Raw genomic sequence first — 23,830 nt, 5'->3', positions numbered from 1 at the left:
TGGAACTGGAGTTACATCTGTAGCTGCCAGGTGGGTGCTGGGAATAGAACCCAGGTCTTCTGCAAGAACAACCAGTGTTCTTAACTGCTGAGCCATCTCTCCAGCCCCAACTTTTTTAAAAAAATTTTTTTTATTTTATTTTGGTCTTTTTGAGACAGGGTCTCCCTGTAGCCTCAGCTGGCCTGGGACTCATTATGTAGACCAGGCTGGCCTTGAACTCACAGACATCCGCCTGCCTCTGCCTCCCGAGTTCTGGGACTACAGGTGTGCGCCACCACGCCCAGCTTTTTATTTATTTACTATTATTATTTTGTCTTTTTGAGACAGGGTCTCCCTGTAGTCCCAGCTGACCTGAACTCACTATGTAGACCAGCGATCCGCCTGCCTCTGCCTCTGGCGTGTGCCACCATGCCCAGCTTTATTTTTATTTTGTGTGTATGTATTGCCTGCATGTAGGTATGTGCACCCGTGTCGTGCAATGCCAGAGGTCAGAAGAGGCTGAGGGGGGCTGGAGAGATGGCTCAGTGGTTAAGAACACTGATTGTTCTTGCAGAACACCCAGGTTCAAATCCCAGCACCCACATGGCAGCTAACAACTGTCCGTAACTCCAGTCCCAGGGGATCTAGCAGCCTCTTCTGACCTCCGTGGGCATCGCACGACATGGGTGCACTTACCTACATGCAGGCAATACATGCATACACATAAAAACAATAAAATAAAAAAAAAAACCCAAAACCAACCAAAAAAGCTAGGTTGGTGTGACTTCCCAGGGCGGACCTTTCAGTGGACCAAGTTCCTCTTACACTTGTTTCTGGGGAGTTCTTCCTAGTCCCCAGGAAGCTACTGTCTCCCAGGCCTGGTGAACACGTCCCTTGTTGCTTGTGAGGTTTCCCTGGATCCTCCATGCTTTTACTTAACTCAAGAGAGGGTGGGCCACGTCCCCTAAACTTCGCAGCAAGTGGGGTGGGGAGGTGGAGAATGGACTAGACATGGTCTCTAACAGTCAGCTCTGGAATGTGGGTGTCTGGTTTGTTTCTTCTTTTTTTTTTTCCTTTCTTGAGACAGGGTCTCCCTGTAGCCCCAGCTGGCCTAGAACTCACTATGTAGACCAGGCTGGCCTTGATCTCACAGAAATCTGCCTGCTTCTGTCTCCCCAGTGCTGGGATTAAAGGCATGCACCACCATGCCTGGCTCAGTGGGTGTTTTGAGGGGTGCCAGGTCAAGTCTTGCTTTTATTGTGGGAGAGCCTTGGGTTAGGGGCTCAGCAGGACTGACATCTTTCTTCCCTGGTTCCCTGTGGCTCTAGGGAGGTTTTGTCCCAGAGGTGTGGGACCCTGAGGATGACTCAGGCCTTGGGATCTGGCTGAGTAAATAGAGTACAATGTCAGGGGTAAGGGTCAGGATCTTCCTGCCTGGGCTCCCCCAAACTCTGACCTTCCCTGGGGGCCACGGTGGTGGGGCCTGGCCCAGTCTGAGGCTTTGTCTCTGTGGTCTGAAGCAGGGCCAAGCCTGGGGGTTCTGGGTGGGAGAACAGAAGACCAGAGCTAATTCTGTCCAGGCTGCAGTCTCTTTGCTGGTGTTTTTCGCTCTGTTTGCTGTTTCCCATGTGGCTGATGCCCCTGGTGGCTGCCCCAGTCATGAGGCAGGTCCTTAGAATCCCAGGTCACTCCCTGCCAACCTCTGTGATCATCAGTAACCTGTTTCCCTCCACAGGGAACAATTCTGATAAAGATGACGAACATGGAGACAAGGATGCGGGACCCACTTTAAGAGGAGTGACTCCAGAGGAGGAGGCCGGCTTCCTGACAGCCTGGGGTGGTGCGGGTGGGAAAGGTGACAGGGCAGGGGCTATGGGAACCCCAGGTGCCCAGGGCTCACCTGTCCCCATCCTGGTCTCCTGGCCTTTGCTGTGCCCACCTGGGCCTCCTGGATTGCTAAAATCAGGATGAGTGGGGGGACTTGGATGCTCAAAGTTGGTCATTTTATTAAAAAAAAAAAATCACCCAAACCAAAATTACCTAACAAAAGCTCAGCAATACAAACACAGTGGTGGGGACAAGCCACAGAGAGGTTGGGACAGCTCCCCCCACCTGGTAGTGGGGACTGGCCACCTGGAGGTGGGGATAATCCTGCCATGCTGTGGAGACAGGCCACGGAGAGGTGGGGAGAGCCCCCCCAACCCAGTAGTGGCTGCCTGGAGGTGGGGATAGTCCCGCCCCGCTGTGGGGACAGGCTGTCGTCTGGAGGTGGGGACAGACCCCCTGGCAGTTATGCATCCTGCTGCTGCACAAAGGGGTTGGGGATGGCCTCCATGCCGTCCTGTGGGCAGATGAGCACCACGGAGGTGCCTCGACACACCACCAGCCCCAGTTGCCGCGTGTCCTCTGTCAGCTTGTACTGGTCATCAGGGTCTGGGGGAGATAGACAAGAAGTGCTGAGAGCATGTCTTCCTCCCTGCATTTCACAGCTAGGACAAGGGGCCCCCGTCTCTGTCCAGAGTCCCTACGCGCACTCCTTTTGGGGACTGTTGGAGACAACCTCAGACCAGAGGCTCAGAGCTAGAGATCAGTGCTCAGGTGTGCCCTTTCTGCACAGGACCGTGAGAGCTCTGGGGGACCTGGGGAGCGGCCAGCCTCAGAACTAACAGAGGACATAGACACTGCAACCAGAAGGGGCTGCGGGTCCCTAGGATTCTACCAGGACCCTGAAGAGCCAATGCTTACCCTGTAACCATCAAGGGGTGGTAGGTGAGGGGAGTGAGAGGCCCTGGTCGGGGGAGCTGGACAGCGGATGGGGACAGCATGTAATTCCAAAGCTACTGTCACAGGTGCTGGAGGAGGAGACACTCAGGTGGCCCCAGATCCCTGCTCTACCTCTTCAGGGTCCTACGGGCTTGAGCCAGTCTGGACCTGGTGCCCAGGCTGTTCTGGGGGTACTAGGAGCCCATGGCCTCTGGGACCACTGACATGTCAGGACATTACAGGGGAAGGACAGACAAGTGATTGCCATTCCTGAAGTCCCCGGGAGGGCTGATGGGAAAGTCAGCTGCCTGAGGGGAGTGGGTTAAGATCCAACCCTGGGCAGAGACCCTATGAACTTTCCTCAAACCATGTGATGCAAGAGTGAGCACTTCCCTCTACCCTAGAGGTTAATGCTCCCCAGATGCTCCCCTTTGGGCTTAGCTGGGGACACAGGCTAAGAGGGGACACACTGGGCATGGTAGTTCATGTGTGCCTTTAATCCCAGCATTTGGGAGGCAGAGGCAGACAGATCTCTGTGACACTGAGATCTGGTCTACATAGAGAGTTCCAGGCCAGCCAGGACTACAGGGAGACCCTGTCTCAAGAAACAAACAAACAAAGGGGACAGGGAGGGGCTTAGAGGAGCCACCATGCCTGGTTCCCTTTCTCCCCTTGCTGGTGATCAGAGAATGGGGTGATGGGTGAGGGACCCAGACACCAGCATGTACCCTTAGCAAACCAAGGTTCAGGCAATTGTCCACTGCCTGTTGCCATATGACCCACGGGTGCAGTGGGGATGGGCCAGACACTGCATATCTGCACCCTCAGCCTCACCACGCATATGTTCGATGGTTCCATCCAGCACCAGGTTGAGCAGTGGGTCGAATCCTTTCAAGATCCCACTGGCTTGAGGAGAGAAAGAGAGAAGTGTGAGATCAGGGTCATCCAGCAGGACAGCTCAAGGGATGGGGACACCATGTCACCTTCCACCAGGACTCCACTGTGGGTGGAATGACCCAGTGTGGGTGGTCTGGAGACCCCCAAGCCAAGACTCTGCCTTCTAATACGGAAAGGGCCACAGATGGTACACAGTGGGTTGTGCCAATAAAAGTGAAGCTTTCATTTATGAAGCTCAAAGTGGAGGCACACGCCTTTAACCCCAGTACTCTGGAGGCAGAGGCAGGTAGATTTCTGTGAGATTGAGAACAGCTAGATTGACCCTGCCTCAGAAGGACCAAAAAGGGAGTGGGGGTAAGTGGCTCAGTGGTTAAGAACACTGGCTGCTCTTGCAGAGGACCCAGGCTCAGTTCCCAGCACCCACATGGTAGCTAACAACCATCCAGTTGTTAGTCCAGTTCCAGAAGGATCCAACACCCTCTTCTGTCCTCTGTGGGCACTGGATGACACAGGCACACTCAAATGTATGCAGGTATAACATTCATACACATAAAAAATAAATAAAAATAGCCGGGCGTGGTGCCGCATGTTTGTAGTCCCAGCACTTGGGAGGCAGCGGCAGGCAGATCTTTGTGAGTTCAAGGCCAGCCTGGTCTACATAGTGAGTTCCAGGACAGCTGGGGCTACAGGGAGACCCTGTCTCAAAAAGACAAAAATTAAATAAATAAATAAATAAAATAAAAATAGGTAAATTTTAAAAACTAAGACCAAAAAATAAACAAATAATAATAATGCTCAGTGGACAGAGCACTCACCTAGCTCCCACCAGGCCCTGGGTTCATCCCCAACACTGCATAAACCAGACATGGTGGTGCATGCCTGTCATCCCAGCACTCTGGAGGTGAAGGCAGGAGGATTAGGAGTTCAGGGTCAGCCAGCCTGGGCTACATGAGAACCTGTCGAAAAGAAGCAAAAACAAAACAAACAACCAAAGGAAAAGAAAGATCTTTCTTCTTCTTTTTTTTTGGCCTTTTTGAGACAGGATCTCCCTGTAGCCCCAGCTGTCCTGCAACTCACTATGTAGAGCAGGCTGGCCTTGAGCTCACAGAGATCCTCTACACCTCTACATCCTTTCTACACCTGGTAGAAAGCTATTTCAAGATGGGTGGAGAGTGTGTGGGATTCACATTTTGTTAAGTCTAAATAAAGGGTTTTCTTATTTGCTCCTCCTGCTTGGTGTCCCTTGCTTTGCAGACCTGACACTGGTCCTGTCTGGCCCAGGGAGGAACAGGCAAGCCACAGACTCACCTTCTCGGCCACCCTGGAACTTCACGCGGATGGTCTTGTCGATGTATTTCGACAGATCAAGGATGCTCTCCTTCTTTTTCTTCTCCTTGTCCTGGGGGAAGGAGGAATGGGTGAATGGGGACTCTGCATCTCATGTCCTGTCTGCACTCCATGTCCTCACGTTCCCCTCTGCATTCCATGTCTCCGTCCGCACCCCATTTCCCCATGTCCCCGTCTGTACCTCATGTCCCTGTCTGCACCTCAGGTCTCCATCTGCACCTCATGATTCCATGTCCTTGTCTCCACCGCATGTCCCCATGTTCCCGTCTGCACCCCGTGTCCCTGTCTGCACCGCATATCCCCGTCTGCACCCCATGTCCCTATGTCCCCGTCTGCACCTCCTGTCCCCGTTTCACACCACATCCCTATCTCCGCCTCCCCCCCCACTTTCTTGCCTTCTGTCTCCCCGTTTCCGGCACCCCGGTTCTCCATCCCCGTGTTCCCACGCGTCCAATTCCCTCCCCTCTCCCGCCGTTCCTGCGCGCTCACCGCCATCTTCCTGTCACGCGCCGCTCTCCGCAAGGGCAACCCTACCCCTGGTGACGTAGGGTCGTTCTGCGCATGCGCCAACTCCGCGCACGCGCACTGCGCTATCCTGGCAGGCGTTGCCTGGAAACCTTCGGCCGACTGTTGCGGTGGGACCCGACATGGCGGCAGCGCGGCTGGCCGCCGCTCTGCTGCTGCTCGCGGCCCAGGTGAGCGCCGCGGCGGGGCGGTGACCGTGTCACGCGTGACCGTGGGCGGGACCTGGCTTTCCCTCGCTGTCCCGGCCGAACTGAGTTCGCGCCGCTTCCTGGGGCCCAACCGCTGCCAGCGGCCTCAGTTTCTCCCTCTGCAGAATGGGACGAGGCCCCTGCGCTCTCAGCGCCACCCCGCGGAGCTCGCAGCTTCGTGTCCCGGCTTCGCTCCGTGACCTCGGGAAGAGGGTTCCCACTTCCCCGTGCGAGTGCAGAAAGGGGTACTGGCGGCTGCTAGGGGTGCAGGGCGCGTGCGCGGGACACTCGGCGCCCAGGAGAGATGTGGAGGGTTGTGTTCTGCTTTACATGTGAGACAGGGTCTCATGTAGCCCAAGCAGGCCTTGAATTCCTTCTATAGCCCAGGCTAGTGATAAACTCTGATTATAGCAAAGGTTGGTCTTGAACTCTGTGTAGTCCAGACTGGAACCCCTGTATAGTCCAGACTGACTCAAACTGGCTATGTCCCTAAGCTGGCCTCAAACTCACTCTGCAGCCCTGGCTAGCCTTGAGCGAGCTCACTATATAGCCCAGGCTGGCCTGAAACTCAGAGCACACCGCCTGCCTCAGCACCCTGAGTGCTGGGTGTCAGTTCTACCCATGACCTCTGGCTTAGCTGTTGGGTTGTTTTCCTTGGCATTGTCTACTCTAATTTTGTAAACCTGGAAGAGGGTGCCCTGTCCTTGGGGACACCCGACGATGGTTGTTGGGTTGTAATGATAGCCCACAGGGCGTCCTGGGTGCTGTTGTGCCTGTCGGGTTTCTGTTTTTCTCTTCTGGGTTCTGTGCACATGGAATGAGGGGCATGGTGTTTTCATAGCTCGGTTTGGCCTTGAGCTTGCTCTGTAGCCCAGATTGGTCTTCTGAGTGCTGGCATGACAGGCACACTACTTCCTGGACTGGCCAAGCAGTTAGGACGTTTCTGCCCATTTGGTTCTCAGTCTCCTCCACTATGGGACCCATGTTTCTCCTCAGCTGGTATCATCCTGCATTCCTGTCCCCCTAGTCCCATGCTTTACTAGGCATCGCAAGCCTGCTGCATCTTTCTAAGTGATTTGCCTTCACCAGACATCTGACCTGACTATCCTTCTGAGCAGGTACCTAGTGCCCTCAAAGACTGTTTGCTCCCAGTCTTTTCGGTCACCCCTAAATATCACTGATCATCTGGTTGTGGCTGACCCCCACCCCCAACCCCCAGCCTCTGCCTCCTTTGCTGGGCCTATCCTATGGAGGGGCTTCGTAGGAGAAGTGACACCAAGGACTCTGAAGGATGCATAGGAGTTTGCGAGGTAGGGACTGCTAACAACAGTGTCCTGGGCAGCAGAAGCCAGGCCAGAGTGTGAGGGAGACTGAGCTGGGCAGCTGGGAGATACGCCCCTGGAGAAGCAGTCCCCACAAACGGAGGTCCATCAGGTGGAGTGTGGAGGGCAGGCAGGATTTCTCCTCAGGATTAGAGGTAGGGTGGGTCCAGCTGGATAGGGAGGCCATTGATGGAAGACTGTGCCTGGGAACTTTACCCCGGGCAGGTGCTGTGTCACCTGGACTTTATCACATGGGAGCAGCTCCCCCTGCCCTCCCCAGATGTGGTGAAATAGGCTAGCTGGCATTCCTGGTGGGGTGGCAGCCTGGGCACAGGTGCCCTGGGGTGAGACCAGCTCTGCTCTAAGCAGGGGGTATCTTGGTGACCTTCCTGGACACACTGCCATCTTGTGACCCCAGATGGCTTGTGACCCCAGATGGGAGACTTGATTTCCAGAGTCATACACTCTACCCATTATCACAAGAGCTATGTGCTGTGGGCTTATAAGTGGTGCTGTGAGAGTCTACTGTGTCCCCGAGAGTCCCCCTTCTTTTCCATGTGGCCTGTGCCAACTGCTGGCACACAAGACCTCTCTCAAGATAGGGAATATGGTGGTTCCCTCTGAGGTGATGGAGGCTAGTGGTCCTGAAGCTTGGTGCTCCATGCAGCCAAGTGAGTGCTCTCTGGGCTGGTGTCCAGGCTAGCCTTAACTGGACCTGTCACTTCTGAACCCCAGTTCCCATGGGTCCTTGTCAGAGCCTCCCAGACCTGTTCAGTGTCACTGTTCAGCATTGAGGATGTGGGGAGGGCAACCTGTGAATGCACATTTGTACTCCTAAATGGGTGCTTTGAAGAGAAGCAGCTATCAATTTCTGTTTGACAGAAAAGCCACTTTTCAGGGGCTAGAGAGATGGCTCAGCAGTTAAGAGCACTGGCTGTTCTTGCAGAGGACTCAGGTTCCATTCCCAGCACCCACATGGCGGCTACAAACCGTCCTTAACTCCAATTCCAGGGGAATCCAACGCCCTCTTCTGACCTCCATGGCATTGCACTCATGTACATGCAGGCAATACACTCATACACATAAAAATAATAAACTATTAAAAAAAAAAAAAAGAGGGCTGGGCGTGGTGGCACATGCCTTTAATCCCAGCATTTGGGAGGCAGAGACAGGTGGACCTCTGTGAATTCAAGGCGAGGCTGGTCTACATAGTGAGTTCCAGGACAGCTGGGACTACAGGGAGACCCTGTCTCAAAAAGACAAAATAAATAAAATATTTAAAACTTTCTTTACAAACATAGAGGGCAGTCAAGTTTGGGCTGTGAATGGAGGCCCTCTACGATCTGGAGACCCCTCTTGGAGGACTCAGGATGCTGGACAGGAGCTTCTGGAAGGGGCACATGGCTGGCAGGACTCAGGATCACACTAAGGGGTGCCCTGGATGGGTGTGATTCTGGCCTGGGTTGAGGGAGGAGGTGAAATGAAGTGCTCCCTAGTTCCCCTGTGATCATCCTCTGCCCCTCCCTCCCCAGGGCTGATGACCAGGCTGTCACTTAGCCCAGGGACTTCCCAGGACACAGCACCCTGAAGAGGCACACAGGCCATTGTCTTGGGGACAGTTGGTGGCAGGGGCCCAGCCCTCCCTGGATGTGAGCAGCCAGCAGCAGGCTGGGGACACATTCACCAGCTGCCCGCACTGTGTGGCCCTGCGCCAGACTGTGGAACTGGAGTCTCATAAGGGCCTCTAATGAGAAGCTTCCAGGCTGGGTTAGTGCCCCCAACCCCAAAGCTGGCGAGGTATATCTGTGTGGGGGACCCAGGCATCCTGGTAGGTACCCTGTCATGCCAGTCTTGCTGGTTTAATGCAGGTTGGCATCCATCTATGTGCACTCAGGCTGACACTGCTGCCTGCTTGTTTCCTGTTTCCATGGCAGGTCCTCAGGGGACCCAGCCTCTCTCTCTAGGAGTTCACAGGCAGCAGGAGGAGCCTGGGTGCCAGGTGACTTCTGGGGAGACACAAATGTCTGCTTAGCCAGTGCGTTTCTTGTGGTCACTCACAGGAGCATGGGCACTTAGAAGCATCTCGTTGCTGAAAAGCCCACCTTGCCCAGGAACAGGTCACAGAAGTTGCATCCCAGAGCCCAGTGCAGGATGTGCGCGCAGTTTAACTTTGGGCAGGCAGACTCTTCTCTCCCCCGCAAGGGTTGCTTATGGAACCCCAGGGACCTACCTGTTGAATCTTAACTAAACTGGAAGTTTCCTTTGCTTCCTGAGCTGTGTGAGACTCCATGAGGGGGAATGTTCCATTTGAAGGAAATAGCTAGGCAGAACTGCACCCCTTCCTCCTGTTCTTATCCTCCATGTCCTCTGAGCGTTGGAGGGGTGAGACAGGTGTCTAATTGTGTTTGGTGTAAGGTTGACCATTGGGCCACTGGCCTCAGCAGTAGTCACTCATTCTCAGGAGGTTGATTGGTTCACCACAAAGTTTTCCTCCAAGAATGATCAGAGCCTCTGCCTAGAATCCCCAGTGAAGGGCAGGGGGTGTGGCTCTCACAGAGTGATAGCCTAGAATCCCTCAGTGACAGGCTGGGAGTATGGCTCAGAGGTAGAGTGACAGCCTAGAGTGAGCCTAGCTCACACCTTTAACCCCAGTACTCAAGTGGCAGAGGCAGGGGGATCTCTGGGAGATTGAGGCCAACCTGGTCTATGTAGTGAGTTTCAGGCCAACAGGGAGATCGTGTCTCAAGAAAGAATTTCTTAGTGTGTGGCTGAGGTGTGGCTTGGGTAGTGGAGGCAGGTGGATCAGGAATTCCAGGTTATCCTCAGCTACAGAGAGCATGACACCAGCCCAGGCTCAATGAGAACCTACTGCCACTACCACCAAAAAACCCCCAAACCCAGTTGCTTCCCCACTGGGGACTGTGACTTCTTCAGCCAAAAGCTTTGCCCTACCTTATACCAGACGTGATTTCCTCCTGTGAGGGCTTAGGTCCAGTCTGGAAGCAAGCAGTTGGTTCCCCTGTATTTGTACCACTGTTCGGGTAAATCAATCAGAACACAGTTTTTGCACCTACAGCAAGTGTGCTTCTGTTGTGCTAGTGGGCACAGCCTTCTTGGCACGTTGTATGTAGCACACAGGGTCTGATATCCATGCATGCCTATTGCTGGTGGCAAGTGCCCCAAGCAGCCAGCAGGGAGGAGTCCACCAACTGGTTCTAACCAGATTTCTCTATGTCCTGCTGCTATCTTCAGCAATAGGGTCTTTTAAAAAAAAACTTTGATTTATTCTTATCATTATTAATTTTTTTGGGGTCTTTTTGAGACAGGGTCTCCCTGTGGCCCCAGCTGGCCTGGAACTTACTATGTAGACCAGGCTGGCCTTGAACTCACAGAGATCCGCCTACTCTGCCTCCCGAGTGCTGGGATTAAAGGCGTGTGCCACCATGCCCAGCTTTTTATTTTAATTTTATGTGTATGAGTGTATTGCCTGCATGTATGCGAGTGCACCCGTGTCGTGCAATGCTGCAGAGGTCAGAAGAGGGCTTCGGATTCCCTTGGAACTGGAGTTAAGGATGATTCATAGCCGCCATGTGGGTGCTGGGAATCGAACCTAGGTCCTCTGCAAGAGCAGTCAGTGCTCTTAACCACTGAGCTATCTCTCCAGCCCCACTAGCTGTTTATTTTATGTGTATGAGCATTTTGCCTGTTTGTATGTGTGTACCATGTGCATGCAATGCCTAAAGAGGCCAAAAGGTGGGGGGGGCATCTGATCTCTTGGAACTGCAATTATGGACTGTTATAAGTTGCCATGTGGGTGCTGGGAACTGAACCTGGGTCCTTGTCAAGAGTACCCAAGTACCCACTGCTCTTAACCACTGAGCCAACTCGCCAGCCCCTGAAGTTTTTACTTTATTTATTTTATATATAGGTGTACATGTATGGGTGCTCACGTGCCATGGCCCACATATGGAGGTCAGAGGACAACTTGGGAGAGTTGGTTCTCTCCCACCACCATGTGGGTCTTGAGGATTGAACTTAGGGTATCAGACTTGGCAGCAAGCCCCTTTACTAACTGAGCCCTCTTCGCTGGTCTGTGTTTCTTGAATTTTCTGAGTTTCCCTCTAGGAGGAAATGTGTAATGTGGAGAGACTCGTTATACACCACCAAGGCCACTGCTGGGGCCTGGGGCATGCGAGCAGCCACAGACATGCCCATGAGTCCTCCAGAGTCTCAGCACAGCTTCTCCTCTGCCATCCCCTTCTCTGCATCCCAGAGAGCTCCCTGGTTTCTGTTGGGTCCTGTGTGGCCCTGTGATGACATACCACTAGAGACAGAGGAGTCCAGGAAACTGAAAGCCATCAGAGTCTGGCTAGGCCTGGTGGGAGCCAGTGAGGGGCTGTAGGACCCCTCAAGTGAAGTGCTGGGCCCTCACTGCTAGCTCTGAAGATGCAATTTAGCCAGGCCCATGATTGGCCACCTTCCTGTAGGATTTAGGAGTCCCTTACTCAGTGATAGTCTTGAGTCTTTCTGTGAGATGCTGGGAGCAATGGAAGGGAAGTGCCTGTAGACCTCCTTTGCCTCTGGTGGGGGGCAGCCCCTTGAGGAGGGCTGCCGAAGAAAGCACAAGTGAGGGAGCCCCTCCCCCTTTCCAGATGACGTCTCTGTAGTCCAGGCTGGCCTCAAACTCCTGCCTCAGTCCTGCCTCAGCCTCCTGAGTTCTGGGGTCACAGGCCTGCTCCACCACGCCTGGCTCGGGAAAGCACACTTACTTGTGTCAGCCCATCTCGCTGGTATCACCACCAGGATCAGAACAGTGTCGCCAGATCCCCTTTCTGAGGTGTCCTCAGTTCTTCTCGCCCTTGAGATGCATGGGGTCTATGACACCACCCTGTTTTTGCAGGTGGCCTGTGAGTACGGCATGCTACATGTGGTATCCGAGAAAGGTGGTCCCCAGAGCAAGGACTACTGCATCCTCTACAACCCACAGTGGGCCCGCCTGCCACATGACCTGGCCAAAGTGGTGAGTGTTGCCTAGGGCCCCTGTGCTTGGCCCCTGCTGTGATACCCATTTAACTCGTAGGGTCAACAGGCTGCCCCCCGACCCAGCTCTGGACCTGGATATGCTTAGCTCCCTCTCCCTGTGCCTCGGTTTCTACACCCAGGAATGGAAGCTGGCCAGCCGCTGTGGGGAGGCAGGCTTGCTGGGTACCCTGCTAAAGCCAGCTACTGAGGGTCGTGTCACCCCTGGTGCTCTACACAGGAGTGTGTCAGGTCATCAGGTTGGCGGGATGGAGGACATCTTGCAGTGACAGCAGGTGGGGGGAAGGGGGGAGGGGCCTGGTGTTGGCCTCCACATGTGTCTTCCACTCCTCAGCTTGTGGCTGGTCTCCCATCTCACCTCCTTTGAGACCCCTGCTGTTCCTGTCCACCTGTCCCCCTTGTTCCCAATAGACCCAGGGAGGTGTCTGTTCTCTAATGTGCCCATCTTTCCCTTCCTGTGTGCATAACTTGGTGCTCAGCATGTGTGGTTGGGTGTATGTGTAGGCATGTAAGAGTGCCCATTGTGCCTTAGCCAGGCGTGGTGGCGCACATCTTTAATCCTACCACTCGGGAGGCAGAGACAGGTGGATCTCTGTGAGTTCAAGGCCAGCCTGGTCTACATAGTGAGTTCTAGGCCAGCCAGGGCTACAAGGAGACCCTGTCTCAAAAATACCCAAAAAAAAAGAGTGCCCATTGTGCCTTTGAGTGCAGGTGTATGCAGGTGGCATATACACAGGTGGTATTTTAAGTAAGTGACCCCACTGTTTAGGGCCTGAGATCTTGAAGTCCAAACTGGGGGTCTACTGGGTTTCAGGACAGTGCCCATTGTGGCTGGGGACCTGGGTACAAGAGTTTGCACAGTGCATGTTGTAGATGTGAAACAGCCTGTCCCACATGTCCCCTCTTGGGATTCCCTGTCCTGTCGTGGGCATTAGGGGCAGCATGTGCTCCAGTCCTCTTTGGGGACTCGGTGGCCTGATGTTGTTCCCCTTCCCTAGTCTTTTCTGCAGCTCCGAGATCTGCGCTCTGCCCAGCTCTGTTCCCACTTTGACCTTCCAGCTGATGGCTTTAGCAACCAGATCCCTCTGGTGGCCCGTGGCAACTGCACCTTCTATGAGAAAGTGCGACTGGCCCAGGGCAGTGGGGCACGTGGGCTGCTGGTGGTCAGCAAGGAGAAGCTGGTAGGGGTGCCTGGACCCTCTCGTCATCTCTGGGGGTAGGACACATGGGGGAGCCCCAGGCTTAGTGTGATCGGGGGACCTGAGACACTGAGTAGGCTGGTGGGGGCAACAGGGACATCAGAGCCTAGTGCTGGGTTCCAGCAGCCGCAACTGTGGGATTTGTGTTTTGACAAGGCGGTGCTGATGGGCTGCAGACCCTCAGAGTCTCCAGGCCTCTGTGCTGGGCCAGTGCTGAGGTACCTGGGGCTTTCTGCCTTGTGGTGCTAACCCGAACCCCAGCCCCTTCCTCAAACCTAAGTGAAGAACTGAGCCCTTGAGGGGCTTCTAGGGCTGCAGTGTCCCACAGAGGACTGGGATGACCCCAGCACTGCCTACTCCTTGCAGGTCCCCCCAGGAGGCAACAAGACACAGTATGAAGAGATCAGCATCCCTGTGGCCCTGCTCAGCCACAGGGACTCGCAGGACATCTTCAGGGTAGGCTGGGGGACAGGGAAGCGGGACTGTGATCTGGGCTCGGGTCCTGGGTCTGGGTGTGGGTCTGAGCATTCTGGGTGCAAGTCCTAGGTCCTGGTTCTGAGTGGGGTCCCAGGTCCAGGGTACCAGTTCTGGATTCTGTGTATGGTCTTGCATCCCTATTCTGGGCACTGACCTATCCTGAAGTCATATCCCCACACCCTCATTTTGCTGTCTGTCCCCACTGTCCCACCCCTGTTGTCCACAGCGCTTTGGCCTGGTAGTGCGGGTGGCACTGTATGCCCCTGGAGAGCCAGTGCTGGACTACAACATGGTCATCATCTTCATCATGGCCGTGGGCACTGTGGCACTCGGTGGCTACTGGGCAGGCAGCCGAGATGTGAAGAAGTGAGTGCTAACTAAGGGATGGAGGGCCTGGCTAAAGAAGCTTCCAGAAGGAAGGACAGTGGGTGGAGCTGCAGCTCCTGACTAGGGATGACCCTGCTGTCCTCCAAGAAGGTACATGAAGCACAAGCGTGACGATGGCCCAGAGAAGCAGGAGGATGAGGCGGTAGACGTGACACCTGTCATGATCTGCGTCTTCGTGGTCATGTGCTGCCTCATGCTGGTGCTGCTCTACTACTTCTACGACCGACTGGGTGTGCACGCGCCCCTGTCCCCTTCTGCCCCCAGCACCCTGCTGTGGTGCTGCATGCTTACACGCCTGTCCCCACAGTCTATGTCATTATCGGGATTTTCTGCCTGGCGTCCTCTACTGGCCTCTACAGCTGCCTGGCACCCTGTGTGCGCAGGCTGCCCTTCTGCAGATGCAGGTAAGCCCCCAGGCCCAGCCTCAGTTTCCAGGTCCCCATGACCTTGACCAGATCACCTCTCCCTTCTGCAGTCCCCCACACATCTTCCACGTTTGGAGTATAGTATACAGCAGGTGCCCACTCACTGCTGGTTGTGGGCAGGGTGGTTTTGAGCCTCCGGGCCCCCATGCGCTGTACCCCTGTCTTGTCCAGCTGACCGCAGGGTAAGGGTTCCTCCCCAGGTACCCAGCCCAGGGTCATCAGGTCCCAGGGTATGAAGCTGGTGGGAGCAGGTTGGGCCTCTGTTGGTTTCTAGGGGTTTCCCAGACACAGCACCAGTGGGCACAGGCAGTGCTGCTCAGAGCTGCTTGTGGTTGACGGGCTAGGTGGGAGGAGCCCAGGAACAGCAAGATAGAGGCCATATGAGGTACTGTCAAAAGACATGGGGGCTGGCCAGACAGGGGACACAGAGTCGGGAGCTGCTGCTCTTGGGGGACCAGGGGATGGGAGGCACAGGCCAGGAGCCATGGCTCAGGGTGGTGTGGCATCACGGCCTGGGCAAGTGGGCAGGAGGGGTGCTGATGGGCAGTCCCCCCTAGGGTCCCCGACAACAGCCTGCCGTACTTCCACAAGCGCCCACAGGCCCGCATGCTGCTGCTTGCGCTCTTCTGTATTGGCATCACTGTGGTGTGGGGCATCTTCCGCAATGAGGACCAGTAAGTGCTACATCCCCAAGCCTGGCCAGCAGCTGCCCCCTCGACCCTGTCCTCAGGTACCCCCACCACCCAGCCAGGCCCTGTGCTGCCGCCTGCCCGTGTCCCATTTCACCTGGGTCTGGCCCAGAGCCCATCCTCTGATAGGAATCTGGATAAAGATACTGCCCAGCCTCCACGCAGCCTTTGGGCATGGCGAGGGGGCTCACTGGCTCAAGGCCATCATCCGCCCCCATCATCCTTTTCATGGGCGTAGCCAGCACCCAATGAAGCCTGGTGCCACTTGTTACCATCTGCCCCCCACAGTGAAGATAGGCTTCACTCCCTCACTCCCCCTGCACTGCTCCTCATGGGATTCTGTGGGGGGTGGGGGTTGTCAGGCTCCTTCTCTGGCTCCAGCTCTTGCTCTCCCCTGACACCATCTGGTGGGTCCCAGGTTCCTCCAGGCAGCCAAGCACTCCCAGCTTCCGAGCTGCCTGGCGCCATAACAGACTCCACTGGCAGCAGAAAACAGGAAAATATTGAGTCCTGTGCGTACAAGATAGGGGACTCTGACAGGTCCCAAGCCAGCAAACTCCCACCTGTCCCACCTGTCCCCACATGTCCTACCTACTTCCTAGCAGCATTCTACATGGTGGCCTCAGCGGGGGTCAGGAGAGTCACCTCCGCTCTCCGCTTCCTGACCGTGACCATCCCACCGTTCCCAGGGTCCCAGCTCTCTCTGGAACCTGGCTAAATAGTTGCGTGCTATGTGTTTTGGAGAAGTTCAAATGGGATGGAAGCATTGCTCTAGCCCATACCCCACGTGGAGCCCCACCCTACCTATGCGGAGGGCCTAGGTGCTGGGCTGTGCTGTGCAGCCTGTGTGAGGTGCTGCTCTCAGGCCACACATGAACAGGGTGGATGTGGCTCATGACTTGGTGGCCAGCTGTGGGGACAGCTCCAAGTCACAGGGCACCTTCTGCCAGGTGGGCCTGGGTCCTGCAGGACACACTGGGCATCGCCTTCTGCCTCTACATGCTGAAGACCATCCGCCTGCCCACTTTTAAGGTGAGGGCCACCGCCAGGCTGGTGGACACTGGGGGAGAGTTTGGATCCTGGGTGGGCCGTGGGTCCTGGGTTGGGGTTGGGCCACTTTGGGTGCTGGCCTCCACAGGCCTGCACACTGCTGCTGCTGGTGCTGTTTATCTATGATGTCTTCTTCGTCTTCATCACACCCTTCCTGACTAAGGTAGGTACCCTTGCTCCTGGCATTCCCCATCCTCCGTCCTCCCTCTTCCTCCCCTGCTGATAATCTGTCCTGTGCAGAGTGGGAACAGCATCATGGTGGAGGTGGCCACTGGGCCTTCGAACTCGTCCACCCATGAGAAGGTATGCCACATGGCCATAGGCTGGGGTCCAAACAGAAGCAGTGGGTATGAGTGATCTGCTTAGCCTGAGCCATGCTCTCCCCACAGTTGCCTATGGTGCTGAAGGTACCCAGGTTGAACACATCACCGCTCTCACTGTGTGATCGGCCCTTCTCCCTCCTGGGCTTTGGAGACATCTTGGTGCCAGGTGTGGGCTTCGGGCAGGTGGGATAGGCAAGTGCCTGGAGGCTCAAGTTAAGGACTCTGGGATCTGGGTGGTGAGGCCCTTCCGTATCTTGGTCCTGTCCATGTGGTCATGTTTGCTGGGCCCCTACTGGGGTACAAGGTGATGTAGGTCCCCACTGCCCTGTCCACCGTAGTGGGACCCCTCAGGATTACCCTGAGGCCACGTCAGCCTGCTGGTCATAGTGATGATCACGCTCTGGAGTATGTGGTCCCCAGGGCTGTGCCATGTGTAGCTGACACTGCATCCCCCACAGGGCTGCTGGTGGCCTACTGCCACAGGTTCGACATCCAGGTGCAGTCCTCCAGGGTGTATTTCGTGGCCTGCACCATAGGTAGGTGGCAGGATGGCTGGGAGGCCTGGCGGGGATGCTGCTGTGCCACCCTTCTATCCAGCTCTTCCTGTTGTCTTTCCTGGGTGTTTGCTCCATCCCGTCCCTGGAGCCGCTATCCAGGCCTCCATGTTTCCACCCATCTCCCCTGGCTGGTTTGAGATATTTTCCAGTGGGATCCAGCACAGTTAGGGCCAGCAATGCCTGGCTCCCATGCCTATCCACCCACCTCCTCCCTCCTCCTGCACAGCCCTACCCCAGGGACCTGGGCAACATATCTCTGTCTCTCTCTGTGTGTTTCTAGAGACTCAACCTCATGTAGCCAGGCAGCCTGCAGCTCAGAGTCCTCCTACCTCAGCCTCCCGAGTTGTAGGTTGACAGCCACAGACCCCCCAATGCCCAGATGCGGCTCTCTCTCTGTGCTCCTCGTCCTCATTCCCTTCCACCATTCACAGTGATACCCCTTGTCCTGTCCCCTCAGCCTACGGCCTGGGCCTCCTGGTGACATTTATGGCGTTGGTCCTGATGCAGCGTGGCCAGCCCGCCCTGCTCTACTTGGTGCCCTGCACACTGCTGACCAGCTGCGCCGTGGCGCTCTGGCGCCGGGAGCTGGGTGCCTTCTGGATGGGCAGTGGCTTTGCGGTGAATACCAGTTTGCTATGACTGCGGTGTAGCCCCCTAAGGCCACCAGGTCAAGTTGAGTCTGACCTCCTCATGCTCCCACCGAGCCCCAGCCCTCAAGCCCCACTTCTGGGAGCCTGTGCTTTGGGTTTTGAGGTCCCCCTTGGGGGCACACTATGTGTGACCTAAGGCTATAAACAGTCCTATTACCAAAGTTGCCCCCACAAACCCAGTAATACCCACAGAAGATGAAGGACTCAGTGGAGGACTGAGGGGACAGATGGGGTTGGAGGGGCCTCCCTCAGGCACCCAAGATGAGCCTGCTTCTTGAGGACACTCTCCTATGGGCCCTTGGGTTCATGTGCTTCTGAGCCAAGATCCACGTAGCCAGCAGCCTTTGCTCACCACCTCTTATAGTGTGTGACACCTTCAGAGGCCATTGAGCCCCTCTGCGTGTAGATTCAGCCATGGACTGCGTGGGTTCACTAGGGAAGCTCAAGAGGAGCAGCACAAGTGGGAGAGATGGGGAGCAGCTTCCCCATGGCTGCTCCCGGGAGCATGTTGTTGGGACCCTGGAGGCCGGGATGCCCTGCAGCCTGCACTAACCACCCCACCCCCTCTTCCAGGTTCTGCCCCATAGGGATCTCTGTGGGGTGCTTGTCCCAGGCTCACCAGCCTTCTCTTCCACAGAAGGATGGACCTCAATCCCCATGGACCCCAGCTGAGGGGCCCCAGCCCCCGAAGGACTCAGGTGCCCCCCTCCCCCAGCAGCCTCCATGTGAAGAGTTGGCCAAGAGCCCCCTGCCAGCTGAGGAGACAGCCCTGCCTGAGGATGCCGGAATCGTAGACCCTGCCCAGGATCCTGCCAGCCCAGTGGGTAGCATCCCTGAGCCCACAGACAGGGACCAGGCCCAGCCCGGCCCTGTGGCTCAGCCAGGGACCTCAGCCTAGGGAGACAAGGTGCAACAGTTGGGCCCTTGCAGCCTTCATGCCACACTGAGACGAGATGCTGGCCACCCAGGGCCTACAGGAGACTAGGGACAGCTGCCACCCACTCTGGCGACAGATCTGCGCTGTGCCCTCCCTCACATGGTGCTCAGCCCTCTGACGCCCCGCACCCATCCTCCCCACCACTGCTGTGCCCCAGCCTCCAGCTCAGCAATGCGCCTGACCACCAGCACCCAGCTGTCCTCCAGGCCAAAAGGCTCACTTGCTGCCCACTCCATGCAAGGCCGCCGCCCTGGTGCTTTGCCCGCTTCGCTTGGGGTCTCCCCGCTGACCTCCCCTCCCTCAGCAGGACTGAGTTTGTGGGGCAGAAGCGACACCCCAGTGACACAGGTTCTTGTGGGAATGGCGGTCAAGTGAGGCCCAGGTGTCAGTGCCCCATTTGAGGGTGCCAGTGAGGGGCTGGGCCCCACCAGGACAGTCCCATGCAGGTCACCAAGATGGCCACACACCACATTTAATAAACAATCCCCCTGATGGAGGGTCTGTGGCCTGCAGTGCGTGGACACTGGCTAGGCATGGACAGGCCTGTGTCCCCAGTGGGATGCAATGCCGGCATCTTCTACACCATGGTTGCCACCCTCTGCCCCAGCAGAGTCTCGGCCTGGTGTCTGTCCTCTACCTCACGGCCCAGGCTCTATGCCCCTCTGCAGAGCTGCCTGCAAGGAGCTCTCTCCACATGCTGCATGTCACCCAGGCCATGGTACTGCACATCCGTCATGGATCCTGGGCTTACTCATCCACACACACTCACATGGGGAAGGGAGCTGCAGGGTGAACAGTGACAGCTGGGCCATCCCCAGAACTTTGGGTAGAAAGGGACATATCCCTTAAGCACGTCTGCTTTTTATCAGAGTGGACAGGGACAGGAGCACTGGGGGCACTGAGGAGAAACCCTGCAGGCCAGCCATCTGCTTCCGCCACTGAGACTGCGCCTTAAGCCATTTTGTATGTGTGCGTGTCTGTGGAACAGGCTCTTCCATCTCTGGGCTAGTTGGAGGGGCTCCTGAGGGCCCGGGATTTGGCCCTATCTGGTGATTAAACAACTTTTGATACCACAGTCTCCTGTCTAGCAGGGGCAACCAATCTGAGTGCACTGGTGCCTGTTCCCCAGTGCTGGTGAGTCCTGACAAGAATGTTGGGTGGGTGGAGTGTGGACCTTGGATCCCTAGGCTCATACCACTTGTTCCCACAGCTCCCTGTGCTAGGGACCAGGGATATGTGTGGCTCTGCACTCAAAACAGCCCCAGATTGAGGCTTTGAGGGCTTTAGGCACACAAAGTCCAGGAGAACCCATCACGTGGCAGGGGGGTCACACCAGGACAGGGTGCTTAAAACCTATTCAAGAGGGCTGGGGCTGTAGCTCAGTGGGTAGAGTGCTCTCCCAGCACTTGGGAGGTGGAGTCAGAAGGATCAGGAGTTCAAGGTCATCCTCAGCTACATCATGTCTTTAAGGCTAGCCTGAGCAGTTACTCAAGACCCTGTCTCAAAAAATGACCAAAGTTGGTTTAGGTTGTTTGGGGGCTTTTCGTTTTGTTTATATTTTGTATTTTGAGACAGGGACTCTCTCTATAGCCCAGGCTGGCCTAAAACTCGAGATCTTCCTGCCTCAGCTTCCCAAAATCTGGGATCACAGGTGTACATCCCCCACTCCTGGCTTGAAATTAGTGCAGTTTAGTTTTTTAAAAATGTTATTTTTATTTATGTGTATGAGTGTATTGCCTGCATGTATGTGAGTGCACCCGTGTTGTGCAATGCCACGGTCAGAAGAGGGCTTCTGAGTCCCCTGAAACTGGAGTTAAGGACAATTCGTAGCCACCATGTGGGTGGTGGGAATTGAACCCGGGTCCTCTGCAAGAGCTGTCAGTGCTCTTAACCGCTGAGCCATCTCTCCAGCCCTAGTTTTTGAATTTTTCTAAAATGACATTTATTGAGGAGGGGTACATGACACAGCATACATGTGGAGGCCAGGGGGTACACATGTCAACATACATGTTGGAGGCCAAAGGACAACTTGCAGAAGTTGGTTCTTCCATCATGTGGGTTCTGGGAATTAAGTCATGAGGCCTTGGCAAGCATTTTACCTGTTGAGCCATCTCTCCAGCCCTAATTTTTTAATTTAAAAGTTTCTTTTTGGTAGACTTGCCTGCCTAGGGACGTCACAGAAGGCAGTGCTGCAGGGCAGGTGGGGTCGTGGAGCACGGCCATGGTGCCGACCCTACAAGGGCCCAGCTGTGTGTACCCGAGGGTGGCCAGTGGTCCTAGCACTCTGCACTCTGCGGAAACTGGGCTGCATCCGGACGGAGCTGGTTGCAGTGCTGCTGGGGCGTCCCTAGTATGGACGCTACTATTTTCCAAGCTGGTGTTGAAACTGCCCTGAACTCAGGTGGGATTTTCTCTGCTGCTCCTGTGCTTGGGGGCTGGCGGCTGGTGGCTGGTGTCTCACCTGGGTCTTCATCAAGACCATCAGGCAGGATGTCTTTGGTGGCATGGTACTCCTGGAGGTGAAGACAAAGTCCAGTGGTATCTACAGGAACGAAGATAGTATCCTTGTTTGCCTTGGTGGTACAGCGCCACCCCGACAAGACAGCCCTGATCTTTGAGGGCACAGACACCCACTGGACCTTCCGCCATCTGGATGATTACTCCAACAGTGTGGCCAACTTCCTTCAGGCTGGGGGCCTGGCCCTCTTATGGAGAACCAGAATGAATTCGTGGGTCTGTGGCTGGGCATGGCCAAGCTGGGTGTGGAGGCAGTCCTTGTCAATACCAACCTTAGATGCAATGCCTTGTGCCACTGCCTTGACACCCTAAAGGCCCAGGCCCTAGATGGTCTCAGCTGTCTGCGAGATCCATGCCAGCCTGAACCCCCTGCTCAGCCTCTTCTGCTCTGGTTCCTGGGAGCCCAGCACAGTACCCACCAATACACAGCACCTGGACCTTCTGCTGGAAGATATCTCTAAGCACCTGCGGCGTCTCGGCACAAGGTGCACAAGCACTGGGCAGTAGCCTTCAGCAGTCCATCTGGAGCTTCTCTAGCTGTTTTCCATATCCACGTCTATGGGGCCACTAAGTGCAACTGTAGCCTGGGGAACTTCAATAGCAAGGTGGGGGCCTGTGGTTTCAACAGCCACATCCTGAACTTTGTGTACCCAACCTGGCTGGTACGCGTCAATGAGGACACCATGGGGCTGATCTGGGGACCCGATGGCATCTGTATTCCCTGTTGACCAGATTGTGGGCCACATCATCCAGCAAGACCCCCTGAGCCACTTTGATGGTTACCTCAACCAGGGTGCCAACAACAATATCGCTAATGTTTTCAAGAAAGGGGATCAAGCCTACCTCACTGGTGATGTGCTGGTGATGGATTAGCTGGGCTACCTGTACTTCCCAGACCTTACAGGGGACACATTCCCCTGGAAAAGGGAAAATGTGTCCGCCACCGAAGTGGAGAGCATACTCAGCTGTCTGCTGGCCATGGCTGATGTGGCAAATGTGGTGTTGAGGTGCCAGAAACTGAAGGCCAGATGGGAATGACTGCCATAGTGAGGCCCACAAATTGCTATGACCTGGAGCACTTTGCACAGGCTTTGGAGAAGGAGCTGCCTGTATATGCCTGCCCCGTGTTCTTATGTGTCCTGCCTGAGCTATACAAAACAGAGACCTTCAAGTTCCAAAAGACTGAGCTTCAGAAGGAGAGCTTTAACTCTGTTGTTGTGAAAGACCCAGTGTTCTACCTGGATGCTGGGAAGAATCGCTACGTCCCGCTGGATCAAGAGGCCTATACTCTTATCCAGGCAGCCCAAGAAGCAGTGATTCTCCCCACAGCCCTCTGACAACCAGCAGATGCTGGCTCCAGAGCCCCAGCTTCTGCCCCATGGAGTTCTGGACAATGCCAGACCAAAGCTAGCAGGGCCCGCACCTCCACCCCAAGGTGCTCAGCCCCTCCAAAACTGACTCACTGCTGCTGTCCCCTACCCCCAGGCTTTCTATGAAAGCCTCAAGTTCAAGTACTGTCTTCTCCAACCAGGCAGGGCCTCGGCCCCACACTGAGACTGATGCTGGGCAGGGGAGGCTTCAGTCTTCAGTTGATGTCTTCAGTTTGGCAGGGCAGGGAGTGGGGGAGGGGTCACTGGGCTCCCTCCAAAAGGAAGGAGTTTGTAAATGGGATCAAGGCAGAAGCCTCCAGACTCAGGAAGCCATGTGACCAGGGATGGTAGAGGCTGTAAATCAAGTGGACACCAAGGATAGGAGTCTGAGCTGCCAGAGTTTCATCTAGCCCTGCCTGCACCTCCAGGTGGGAAGGAAGAGGGCACGGTGTGGCCACCAGGCCTCACCTGCAAGTCAGTACAGAGCTCCTTGTTTCTCTTCAGTCGCCCTGCATCTTTGTCTCTGGGAGGAGTGTCTGCCTCTCAGATCTCTGTAGGTCTATAAGTCTCTGCTGCCTTCATATCAGTCCTGACCTGACTGGAGGGGAAGAAATGGGGGGAGGGTTCAGGGGCCAATAAACTCTGCCTTGATTCCTCTTTTAAAAAATCCTTTTTAGGCTGGGCGTGGTGGCGCACGCCTTTAATCCCAGCACTTGGGAGGCAGAGGCAGGTGGATCTCTGTGAGTTCAAGGCCAGCCTGGTCTACATAGTGAGTTCCAGGACAGCTGGGGCTACAGGGAGACCCTGTCTCAAAAAGACCAAAAAAAAAAAAATCCTTTTTATAGCCAGGCGTGGTGGCACACGCCTTTAATACCACCAGTACTCAGGAGGCAGAGGCAGGCGGATCTCTGTGAGTTCAAGGCCAGCCTGGTCTGTATAGTGAATTCCAGGACAGCTGGGGCTACAGGGAGACCCTGTCTCAAAAAGACCAAAAAAAAAAAAAAAAGCCTTTTTATGTATTTTATGTGTATGAGTGTTTGCCTGCATGTATGTAATTGTACCATGTGCATGCAATGCCCAGGGAAGCCAGAAGAGGAAGTCAAATCCCCTGGAACTAGCGATGGATGGTTGTTAGCTGCCATGTAGGTGCTGGGAATGGAACCAGGTCCTCTGCAGGAGCAGCCAGTG

At 55.5% G+C, this 23,830-nt stretch overlaps 2 protein-coding genes and 1 pseudogene across 13 annotated transcripts; 2 read left to right on the top strand and 1 right to left on the bottom strand.

Moving 5' to 3' along the window:
* Nucleotides 1-1,960: 1,960 nt before the first annotated feature.
* On the bottom strand, nt 1,961-5,547 carry Lsm7 (LSM7 homolog, U6 small nuclear RNA and mRNA degradation associated). Of its 3 annotated transcripts, XM_029565408.1 has the most exons (5): nt 5,476-5,547; nt 4,948-5,038; nt 3,577-3,648; nt 2,725-2,831; nt 2,271-2,412 (listed from the first exon to the last, which is right to left on the bottom strand). In XM_029565408.1, the coding sequence occupies exons 1-5, from the start codon at nt 5,479-5,481 to the stop codon at nt 2,389-2,391; spliced, it is 300 nt and encodes a 99-aa protein (XP_029421268.1). In that variant the 5' UTR covers nt 5,482-5,547; the 3' UTR covers nt 2,271-2,388. The 3 variants fall into 3 exon arrangements, with proteins under 3 accessions (XP_008835324.1, XP_029421268.1, XP_029421269.1); XM_008837102.2 differs by lacking the exon at nt 2,725-2,831 and having other exon boundaries at nt 1,961-2,412; XM_029565409.1 differs by lacking the exon at nt 2,725-2,831 and having other exon boundaries at nt 2,277-2,412; nt 3,471-3,648.
* Nucleotides 5,548-5,587: 40 nt separating this feature from the next.
* Nucleotides 5,588-19,825, top strand: Sppl2b (signal peptide peptidase like 2B). Of its 10 annotated transcripts, none has more exons than XM_008837098.3 (15): nt 5,588-5,681; nt 11,922-12,041; nt 13,060-13,242; nt 13,627-13,716; nt 13,964-14,103; nt 14,215-14,354; nt 14,432-14,528; nt 15,107-15,223; nt 16,189-16,270; nt 16,377-16,451; nt 16,529-16,591; nt 16,678-16,777; nt 17,070-17,147; nt 17,626-17,786; nt 18,459-19,825. In XM_008837098.3, exons 1-15 carry the CDS (start codon nt 5,634-5,636, stop codon nt 18,714-18,716), a joined length of 1,752 nt encoding a protein of 583 aa, XP_008835320.1. In that variant the 5' UTR covers nt 5,588-5,633; the 3' UTR covers nt 18,717-19,825. The 10 variants fall into 10 exon arrangements, with proteins under 10 accessions (XP_008835320.1, XP_008835318.1, XP_008835319.1 ...); XM_008837096.3 differs by having other exon boundaries at nt 18,456-19,825; XM_008837097.3 differs by having other exon boundaries at nt 14,212-14,354.
* Nucleotides 19,826-20,677: 852 nt separating this feature from the next.
* Nucleotides 20,678-23,349, top strand: LOC103737290 (annotated as a pseudogene).
* Nucleotides 23,350-23,830: the final 481 nt, after the last annotated feature.

Source organism: Nannospalax galili, unplaced genomic scaffold, assembly GCF_000622305.1.
Source record: "Nannospalax galili isolate Female #2095 unplaced genomic scaffold, S.galili_v1.0 scaffold77, whole genome shotgun sequence".
NCBI lineage: Eukaryota > Metazoa > Chordata > Mammalia > Rodentia > Spalacidae > Nannospalax > Nannospalax galili.
The sequence above is the reverse complement of the archived record's forward strand: the minus strand, read 5'-3'. Positions and strand labels throughout refer to the sequence as shown.